Source organism: Myotis davidii, unplaced genomic scaffold (assembly GCF_000327345.1).
Source record: "Myotis davidii unplaced genomic scaffold, ASM32734v1 scaffold88, whole genome shotgun sequence".
NCBI lineage: Eukaryota > Metazoa > Chordata > Mammalia > Chiroptera > Vespertilionidae > Myotis > Myotis davidii.
In genome coordinates this window covers 459,909-471,010 of record NW_006300377.1, presented here as the reverse complement: position 1 = coordinate 471,010, position 11,102 = coordinate 459,909, and the positions used below count along the sequence as shown (strand labels likewise).

Genomic DNA, 11,102 nt, shown 5'->3' with positions numbered 1-11,102 from the left:
AACTAATTTTTTAAATGAGAATAAAATGAGAGGAATCACTCTAACTGATTTCAAGACTTATGATCTATAGCAGCAGTGGTGTTGACTATATGGAGGGATGGACACATTGATCAGTGGTACAAAATGAGGACCCAGAAACAGTCACACACAACTACAGCCAACTGATTTTTGACAAAGGTGCAAAAGCAATTCAATAAAGGAAGAATCTTTTCAACAGATTGTTCTGGAGTAATTGTATATCCATATGCAAATAAACAAACAGAAAGGACCTCAATCTAAATATAACAATTTATATAAAAATTAACAAACTCAAATAGATCACATATTTAAATGTAAAACATAAAACTATAACTTTAGAAGATAACATAGGAGAAAACATTCAAGACCTAGGGCTCAGAAAAGAGTTCTTAGACTTAACACCAAAAGAAAAATTCATAAACCAAAAAAACTGATAAATTGGACTTCATCAAAATTGAAAACTTTTGCACTGTGAAAACTCCTTATGTTAAGACAATGAAAAGACAAGCTACAAACTGAGAGAAAATACCTGTAAACTACATATTCAATAAAGGACTAGGATCTAGAATATGTAAAGAACTCTAAAATTTCAACAGGAAAAAAAATCTAATTAGTAAGTGGGCAAAAGACATCAACAGACAATTTCACTAAAGAGGAGATACAAATGGCAAATAAGTGTATGAAAAGATGTTCAGCATCATTAGCCACTAGAGAAATACTAATTAAGACTATGAAGAGATACCACTATGGTCTTATGAGCACAACCAAAATAAAAAATAGTAACAACACTGAATGCATGGAAGAATGTAGAAAACTGAATCACTTATACAATTCCGGGAGAAATATACAAGGGAATAGCCATTCTGATAAACATGTTGGCTGGTTTTTACAAAACTAAATATGCAACTGCCATGCAATCCAGCATCTGTGCTCTTGGGACATTTATCTTAGAAAAATGAAAACTCATGTTTCACAAAACTCTGTGCTTATGTACACAAATGTGTATAGCAGCTTTATTTGTAACGCTCAAAAACTAGAAATAACCCAGATATCATCCAGCGACTGAAGGGTGGGTGGTAGACTACTATTCAGCAATAAAAATGAATGAACTATTAATACACACAACAACCTACATGAATCTCCAGAGAATTATGCTGAGTGAAGAAGGCCAATCCCAAAAGGCTACCATATTATTCTATTTATGTAACATTCTTGAAGTGACAAAATTATACAGAGGTGGGCAACAGTAGGTTTAGTTTTGAGTACATGAAATAGTTTATTCTTGTATTTTTATTTATTACTTATACTAGAGGCCCAGTGCATGAATTCGTGCACAGGTGGGGTCTGACAGGCCCGCCCCGATGGGGGCCCATTGGGCCGGGCCAGTGGGTTATTCTATTTATGTAACATTCTTGAAGTGACAAAATTATACAGAGGTGGGCAACAGTAGGTTTAGTTTTGAGTACATGAAATAGTTTATTCTTGTATTTTTATTTATTACTTATACTAGAGGCCCAGTGCATGAATTCGTGCACAGGTGGGGTCTGACAGGCCCGCCCCGATGGGGGCCCATTGGGCCGGGCCAGTGGGAAGGAGGGGCTGTGGGCAGTTGGCCGGCCAGCCCCACCCCCAATCTGCAGTAGGGGCCAGGGGGCCAGACCAGCCAGGGGGAGGGGTTTGGCGGGGCCAGTGGGAAGGAGGGGCTGTGGGCAGTTGGCCGGCCAGCCTCACCCCCAATCTGCATGGTAGGGGCCAATCGGGGGCGGGGCTGACCAGGGGGAGGGGCCGCAGGTGGTTGGCAGCCAGCTCCAACCCTGATTGGGGTGCTAGGGACCTATCAGGGCCAGGCCAGCCTTGGGGGGAGGAGCTAATCAGGGCCCAGATCAGGCTGGTTGGCTGCTACAGTGCGTGTCATAGCCACCAGTTATTCTGGTCATTCCACCATTCCAATTGCTGGGCTTTTATATATAGAGACTATTTATTTGTATTACAATTGTAAAGCTACTTTTGCCCACCTCTGTAGAAATAGAGAATAGATTTGTGGTTGCCAGGATAAAGGAGAGTGTCAAGTTGCAGGGAAGAGAGTATTGCTTATGGTATTGGAAATGTTTTATACCTTGACTCTATCAGTGTGGTTATCCTGATGATGGTACTGTACTATAGTTTTGCAAGTTGTTACCATTGGGGGTAGCTGGTTAAATGGTACATGGACCTCTAGGTTTTTATTTCTTACACTAAAGCATAAATCTATAATTATCTCAAGGTGAAAAGTTTATTTTTTTTTAATGTTTCCAACAACTAAATAATGGATGAATGGGAGTTCTAGTATTTTCTGCCCACACCATAATGAATCATCTTGGGGACGCACACAATTTTAGAAGTCGCTGCTGTATGCTGCGAGTACCAACTCAGTCTTTAGACCCCTTTAACTATTCTCTACATTCTCTTGAAGTTATCTTTCTAGAATGCAAATTTGATCATGTTACTTCCCAACATCTTTACAGGAGCACATAAGGCCTTCATGATCTGGCTGTAGGCCTTTACCCAGTGTATGTACCTGGGCACCAATCTACTCAAAGTTTCCAAATGTGCAAAACCCTGCCTGTGCGATACCTGAGGGCACTCACAATGACATTTCTATGTGATTATCTTATCTCTGCTATCTCTAATTGACTTATCTCCAATGCTATCAGGTTTCCTAGCACTTATTAGGAGAAGAATACATCTTAATTAAAAAGCCCATTATCACAGTTGGTTACCTTTATTTTGTTTATAACCTCCTGAGAGTCCGGAGGTGTTGATTTCTTGTTGCCCTGAGAACACTAACCTGCAATCACTCCTGCCAGGTACACCAGCCCCACTCGGAGGCCTTTGTGGACCATTTCCAAGGGAATACCCAAAGCGAGCTGCATAATAAGATTCCCCAAGATGTGCTGAACTCTGCAGAGACAAACACATTTGTCAAACATTATGTCTGAGACAGGCAGTTACTTCCTTGGGAGGTTAATAGGCATTGAGGTGGTGTTTCCAGTTAAGGACTTGCTTAACTCAAATTCCAAATTCTAATTTTTTTAGCAGGTAAAGGGGCATTTTAAAAGTATACTTTTATTTTACAAGGTCTGTTTTATTATAACAATTACTGATAAAATCAGAGAGCAATAAGGTTGGCCTAAAGAACATGAACTTGATTTTGTTTCACTTGCACGGTATGGGGGAAATCCTAATTCATTCATATTGAGTTTAAATTTCAGTAGTTTTTTAAGCATTGTGTCTTACAATCTCAGTATATTCTTTAATAAAACAGAGCTGGCAAGAGGAACTTCATTCCCAGGTCTACATTAAAAAGGTTTGTTTTTATTTAAGCTAATGAGACCCTAGCTGGTTTGGCTCAGCGAATAGAACACCAGCCTTCAGACTGAAGGGTCCCCGGTTTGATTCAGTCAAGGGCACATGCCTGGACTGCAAGATCGATCCCCAGTAGGGGACATGTAGGAGGCAGCAATCAATGATTCTCCCTCATCATTGATGTTTCTATCTCTCTCTCCCTCTCCCTTCCTCTCTAAAATCAATAAAAAAAAAAAGCTAACCAGAATAGGGGGGAAAAGTTTACCTAGCTACAGTTGGTATCTCCCATGTACCACAATTTGGCTGAACACATTAGAGTACATGTGTTTTATAATTTTTAAATAGGTAAAAATGTTTTTAAATGCATTTCATATCATTTTGCTTGTCAAACCCCACAAGCATCTCTGGATAATCTCTGAATGTAATTTGATAAATTCCCACATTAGCGTACTCATCAATTTAGTCAATTTAGTTGCTATGTAGCACAATGCCTTTTTTTTTTTTAAGATTTCAGATTAAAGCAAAAAGTAAAAAAAATATATATGCATGTATATATATTGGATCTTCCACAAAGTGCAACAACTTTTGCCTTAGTTTTAGGGAGTGTGTTTTACATTATAATTTACTTAACAAAAATCCATTAGACCATTGAAGAGGTTCTCTGGGCATATCTAGCAGAACAGAAAACCTACCTTTATGGCCACAACCACACCCAGCCACAACCATCACTGTCCAAGCCATCTTCAAAGACATATGAGAGGTAACATAACTCGGCACAGAATTGTCTAGCGATAGCAGTTACACTAGTCTTATGGAGACCTCAGACATAAAGGAGATTTGGAAGTATATGCACTTTGTGAATCTGAACAAGGTCAAAGAAAGCCATGCCATCCTGTCCTCTGGCAACAGCTAGAAGATAAGATGACTAATAGCACAGAGACCCCAGTGAATTACCCCAAGTATTCTTTCTTCTGCTCAACATCAAGAGTAGAAGTGGCAGAAAGATGAGATCTTGACATATTCCCAAAGTAGAAATATTAATTTTTTTTAATCCTCACCCAAAAATATTTTTCCATTTATTTTTAGAGAGTGGGAGAGGAAAAGACAGAGAGAAACATCTATGTGAGAGAAGCAATTGGTTGCCTCCTGCACGAGCCCTGACCAGAGCCTGGGCTGGGGAGGAGCCTGCAACCAAGGTATGTGCCCTTGACTGGAATAGAACCCAGGACCCTTTGGTCTGCAGGTCGACGCTCTATCCATTGAGCCAAACAAGCTAGGATGAAATATTAATTTTTTTCCCCAAATTTTATCCACCTTCAAGGCCCAACTAGGATCCATGTCATGTATGGAGCCATCCCCATTCTGATCTTTCCCTCTTTCCGTTTATATTACTGTAGCTTACCCAACACTCATTCCCCCTCCCTTCTCTACCTCCTCTACTGAGGCGGGAAGAGCTATTGTTGCCTTTCCCAACCTCTTATAGGGAGGGACACAGAGCTCTGGCCAGTGAGATGCAAGTAAAAGCAGCACCGCCTGGAGACTTAAGAGCGCTCTGTCTTGACAAAAAGGATGATTTCACCAGTACCTGGTATTGCCTCTTCCCCCTTCCCGCTTTGAATGCAGACTACACCAGTCAAAAGCAGAGGTGCCAGCACAGGACCTAGTGTCCTGGCTTCATTAAACTGATGAACCAACCACCAAACTCGGGGCTTTTTATATGGGAAAATATTGGCCTCTATTTATTTAAGTCCCTGTTAGATTATTTTTGTTACTTACATATTAAAGCATTTATACAACCCCATATGTTACCTGTGCTACACAGCCTTGTAAATTCTTTTTGAGTACTTAGTATGTGTCAGGCACTCTAAAAATTATGTTATAACCATTGTCTGATTTAATCACAGCAACCTTATAAGGTAGGTACTATTACCCCATTTTACTGATGTGGAAACTGAGATGCAAAGAGATTGAGTAACTTCTATATACTATAATTCTACACTGCCTTGCATTATCAGTTAACTGCTTCCTTGTCATTTTAAAGTCATTGAGTGCAGAAGCCACAATATGCTCAGAACATACTTGTTAAATGAAAAGCCAAAGTGTGAAAGTGTCCACAAAAACTGAGCAGTTGATGATTCTGTCCCTGACTTGTCAAGTCTCTGAGACCTGTGTCCTGCCATGGATGCCTATTTGGCCAAAGGCCAGAGTCATCCTTCAAGGTTCAGGGCTATGTAGGTCTCTTAGACAAAGTTGGCCTCATCTGTAACCCCACCAGAGAGGTGGAGCCACCAGAGAGGTGGGGCCAAGAGCACGCTGTTCACTGTCTGCAGTGGACATGGTGAATTGTGGATTCTGAGTGGGGTCATAGAAGGCTATTAGCACTTAAGAAACTATAAGCGGGATGGTGGGCCGGAGGGAGACTTGGGGGGAAGAGATCAACCAAAGACCTTGTATGCATGTAGACAACCAATGGACACAGACAATGAGAGAGGAGGGGAAGGCCGGGGCTAAATGTAACCAATGGACATGGACAACAGGGGGATGAGAACATGAGTGGGGGGGGGGGCTAATGGGGGGGATAAAGACATATTTGTAATACTTTCAATAATAAAGAATTTTTAAAAAAAGAAACTATAGCTCTAACAGGTTTGGTTCAGTGGATAGAGCATCAGCCTGCGGACTAAAGGGTCCCAGGTTCGATTCTGGTCAAGGGCATGTACCTTAGTTGCAGGCACATCCCCAGTAGGGAGTGTGCAGGAGGCAGCTGATCGATGTTTCTCTCTCATCGATGTTTCTAACTCTCTATCCCTCTCCCCTCCCCTCCTCTCTGTAAAAAATCAATAAAATATATTAAAAAAAAAGAAACTATAAGCAAAACTAAAAGCCAGGCACTGCAGCCCCGTGGCTTATATAATTCCCGGTGGATAACAGTATTGTACATTCATCAGTGTCATGAATTATTTTTTTAAGCGTGTGGTGGGACAGAAAAAGTGGGAGCGATGCTTCATATCCTAAGGGGAACATTCAACAACACCAAACAACCAGGGGAACATACTTTTGGTTTGGTAATGATTTGATCTCTTCTCATTAATATTCCTATATACATACCAATATTAGGCAGTTATAATGTAATATGAAGTACAATGGACCTGCACTTAGCACTAATGGGTTGAGATCCTTCCTAGCTCTACAACTTAGCTGTGTGACAAGGAGCAAGTGACCCTAACCCCTACCCTCAGTCTCAAACATAAAACAGTGGGAGTAACACCTGCCTCCTAGGGGTGCTGTGATAATCATGCAAGATTATGGACATGAAAGTGCCTTATCCTATATAATAAACCCTAATATGCAAATCAACCCGGCGGAATGGAACGACCGGTCACTATGATGCGCACTGACCACCAGGGGGCAGACGCTCAATATAAGAGCTGCCCCCTGGTGGTCAGTGTGCTTCCACAGGGGGAGCACCACTCAGCCAGAAGCCAGGCAGTGGCGGGAGCCTCTCCCGCCTCCGCAGAAGCGCTAAGGAACAGCGAGCCGAGTGGTAAGGAGCAGCAAGCAGGCAGGCGGTAAGGAGCGAGGAGTCCCGGACTGCGAGAGAGATGTCCAACTGCCGGCTTAGGCCCGATCCCCGGGATGTCTCAGACTGGGAGAGGGCACAGGCCAGGCTGAGAGCCCCCCCATCCCAGTTCACGAATTTCGTGCACCAGACCTCTAGTCAGTAATAAAGCTCTGAACAAATGGTAGGGGTTACAGTGACTTTTAGTCACCTCCAACAGCAGTGACTTAACTATCATTCCTTACCCAGCATGTACCAGCATGTATGAGATAAACCTCCAGGCCTCCTCTCTCTTCTTAGGATTGTAGATAAATGGACTCTCCAAGATGCCCGTGTCCAAGGTGATCCACTGTTTCTGAGGCTTCCACACAGCATAGTAAATAAACACGGCCAGCTGTCAGGGAGGGCAGACATGAATGTTAACCACACCTTCCACAGAGGCCCCATTAAAGCCCACGGGCACCACCTTTGTTTCCAATGGCCACTTCATACCATGTGCTCAAAAGACGACAGGATTTAAATTTTCCTGCCATGTATCTGACCATTTAACGGTGGTCGTATCCTACTTCCTCCACCAACTAAAATGAAATGAAGCCACTGACGTTGTAGTTACTGCTGGTCAGGGGCCTTGTCTGAAAAATAAAGCTCAATGCTTGGCTGAAAGTGACTGGGAACATAGGAAAAGCCGGGGAAGGGGGGTCTGGAGAGGGTGAGGCTGTGTTCCGTGTGTGCTATACTTGCCACCACCTCACTCTCTTCTTACATGCTTCCTAGTCTCCGATCGATGTCTCATCTAAACCCCCAGTCTGTCTGCTGCTCCCCACTGGTACTTGCACTAGTGCCCACTGCCCGACATATTTACCTCAGCCAGGCTGACGGAGATGATGAACACAGGGGGTGGGAGGCAGTTAGCTCTCTCCAAGTATCTACTTCGGGCATGTTCAGGAAGCATCCATTTTGAGACAATCTTGTGGACCTTCTTATTCTTGAAGGGATCTTTACCTTCCCCATCCTCTCTCATTTTCTTCTCTTCCTCCAGCTCTTCTTCCACGTCTCGTCCCACATTCACATCCTCCATCTGCAAATCCCCAGCAGCAGCCATTGTCCTGGGTCCTACCTACACCTGAAAGGGACATAAATGTCAGGGAAAACAGATGACTCTATAGCAGGGGTGGGCAAACTTTTTGACTCGAGGGCCACAATGGGTTCTTAAACTGGACCGGAGGGCCGGAACAAAAGCATGGATGGAGTGTTTGTGTGAACTAATATAAATTCAAAGTAAACATCATTACATAAAAGGGTACGGTCTCTTAGTTTTATTCATTTCAAACGGGCCGGATCCGGCCCGCGGGCCGTAGTTTGCCCACAGCTGCTCTATAGTCTCAAGGCCGTGGTTCTTTCCTGGGTTCTCGGTCATTACCATGGGTTTCCAAAGCCTTTCCTGTATGTTAATACAAGGCAGCTGAAGACCTGTTGCCCGAACACGCATGCATATCAGCGTGTAATTGTGACAAAGTGCTAGGGTCTCCCCAAAAGGGGGAGAGGGCTCTCAGGGGTCACTTCTGGCTGCATCTACTGCCACCACCCAAAGAGATGGAATGGAGCCTTGGAATGGCAACACTACTTTGTCTGGTCCTTCCTTCCCCCTGCCACGGACTTTCAAGTCAACCGTTAGCTTTGCCCTGAGGGTAATGTGTCTCAGGGCTCAAATCATGCACAATACATAACTGGCCTCAGTTCCGTCTAGTTTAACTGAGCAATCTCCTTTCCCCTCTTAGTTTCATCTTGCTTCTATTCTCAGGTTTCTGATTCAGAATCAAAAGTCATTTAATGAATATCAACTGGGTACCAGGCACGATGTTGGGGACGGTCACATCTATTAACCATTTTAAAAATAAGTTCTAGCCCTAACCGGTTTGGCTCAGTGGACAGAGCGTCGGCCTGCGGACTCAAGGGTCCCAGGTTCGATTCCGGTTAAGGGCATGTACCTTGGTTGCAGGCACATCCCAAGTGGGGTGTGTGCAGGAGGCAGCTGATCGATGTTTCTCTCTCATCGATGTTTCTGACTCTCTATCCCTCTCCCTTCCTCTCTGTAAAAAAATCCATAAATTTTTTTTAAAAAATAAGTTCTATTAGGGATGATTCACATGGTACTAAAAAGTTCTATTGTAAATTTAAGCACCATACATGATCACATTATGAGGAAATAAAATTCTACGTTGTTAACAATACAACTTTATATCTATAAAAGGAGCTAGGAAATGAGAATTACATTCCCTCCTCCTCAATTTTCTCTTTTCTCCAGATTTCCAAACTTTCCAGACATTTCACAACTTCAAGCCCACCATTTTAGGTATTTTACTGAAATATATTTCCTGGACTGCAAAGATACCTGACCCATTCAGTTTCATCAAGACTCAGTGTGTGTCTGCCGTCTTCCTTGGCATCTACAGTAAACGGACCTGCTATATAGTTCTAGCTAATTTAGGCTCTAGCAACAGGTGAGCGCATTGGTAGTGATTGCAACATTTTGTTTTTGCCTCTCTTCTCAGTCAATCATTATCATGCTCTGACTTTCATACCTGTCTGTGCCTGCTCCCCGAGAACAGGAGCACCCTGCTTCATCTTATCTCCAACATCTGGGTGCTCACAGGTGCTGCTTCCTGTCATGCTATTCTTCCCACTCCTGTTTACCTTCTGCTCCCACACCTGAATTTCTCAGCACAATTCACTACCTTGGAAACATGACTAATCAGATTGGCAACAATGAAAAAGGCTGATCCATTCATCACACATATGTTAAGGGGGATCACTTTGTACATTATATAAATGTCTAACCCAGTGGTTCTCAACCTTCTGGCCCTTTAAATACAGTTCCTCATGTTGTGACCCAACCATAAAATTCTTTTCATTGCTACTTCATAACTGTAATGTTGCTACTGTTATGAATCGTAATGTAAATATCTGATATGCAGGATGGTCTTAGACGACCCCTGTGAAAGGGTTGTTCGACCACCAAAGGAGTCGCAACACACAGGTTGAGAACCGCTGGTCTAACCACTACGCTGTATGCCCAAAGCAAATATAAAACAGTAATGAGTGTCAGCTGTAGTTGAAAATAAATAAAAATAAGATTAAAAAATATGAAATCAGCCTGGCTGATGAAATATAGTCTTATATGAAATAGCTCAGTGGTTGAGCATCAACCCATGAACCAAGGGGGTCACCAGTTCAATTCCCAGTCAGGACATGCAGGAGGTAGTTAATCAATGTTTCTATCCAATGTTTCTATCTCTATCTCTCTCCCTTCCTTTCTCTCTATAGTCAATAAACATATTTTAAAAATATATACATATATACACATACACACACACACACACACACACACACACACACTAAAGGCCTGGTGCATGAAATTCGTGCACTGGGGGGGGGAGGGTCCCTCAATCCAGCCTGCACCCTCTCGCAGTCCAGGACCCCTCACTCCTTACCACCCGACTGCTCACTGCTCCTTACCGCCCGACTGCTCTCTGTTCCTTACCGCTCAGCTCACTGCTTCTTAGCACTGTTGTGAAGGTGAGCGAGGCTCCTGCCACCGCCGCTGCGCTAGCCAGCTGTAAGCCCAGTTTCTGGCTGAGCAGTGCTCCCCCTGTGGGAGCTCCTGCATTGAGCGTCTGCCCCCTGGTGGTCATTGAGCATCATAGTGACCGATCATTCTGGTTGTTTCACAGTAACAGTCACTTAGGCTTTTATTACAGATAGATAGATAGATAGATGATAGATAGATAGATAGATAGATAGATAGATAGATAGATAGATGGATATTAGTACCCTGGTGCATGGATTCGTGCATATTGAAAGGAAATTCATTAGAAGGTGGCCAGCAGGGTAGGGCTGGGCAAGATGGGCCAGACACAACCTGGAGCCAACCTCCCGTGGTCCCTCCCCGGCCAGCCGCACCTGGGGTGGCCACGGCTTAAAGGTCGTCTGCGAGTGAGCAAGGTCCCGACAGCAGGGCAGGTGGGGAACCTCGGCCTGTCCTGTGGGGATCTGGCCAAAACCGGCTCTCTAACATCCCCCAAGGGGTCCCAGATTGCAAGAGGCTGGTTCTCAGGTGATGCACCCCAGAATCGGGCTCCCTCCTCTCTGGTTCCAGGTGCGTCATTACCCAAGAACCGCT

At 43.6% G+C, this 11,102-nt stretch overlaps 1 protein-coding gene across 4 annotated transcripts in view; it reads right to left on the bottom strand.

Moving 5' to 3' along the window:
• RHBDL2 (rhomboid, veinlet-like 2 (Drosophila)) overlaps nucleotides 1-11,102 on the bottom strand; it is a 42,007-nt gene that overhangs the window by 16,710 nt on the left and 14,195 nt on the right. For 3 of the 4 annotated variants that reach the window (XM_015572866.1, XM_015572868.1, XM_015572864.1), the window contains exons 2-4: nucleotides 7,785-8,047; nucleotides 7,168-7,316; nucleotides 2,846-2,958 (exon numbers count right to left, since the gene is read on the bottom strand). In XM_015572866.1, the coding sequence (XP_015428352.1) occupies nucleotides 2,846-2,958; nucleotides 7,168-7,316; nucleotides 7,785-8,024 (502 nt within the window). In that variant the 5' untranslated portion in view covers nucleotides 8,025-8,047. Of the gene's footprint in view, nucleotides 1-2,845; nucleotides 2,959-7,167; nucleotides 7,317-7,784; nucleotides 8,048-9,314; nucleotides 9,405-11,102 lie in introns of those variants that run through there. The other variant, XM_015572865.1, reaches the window with a different exon arrangement.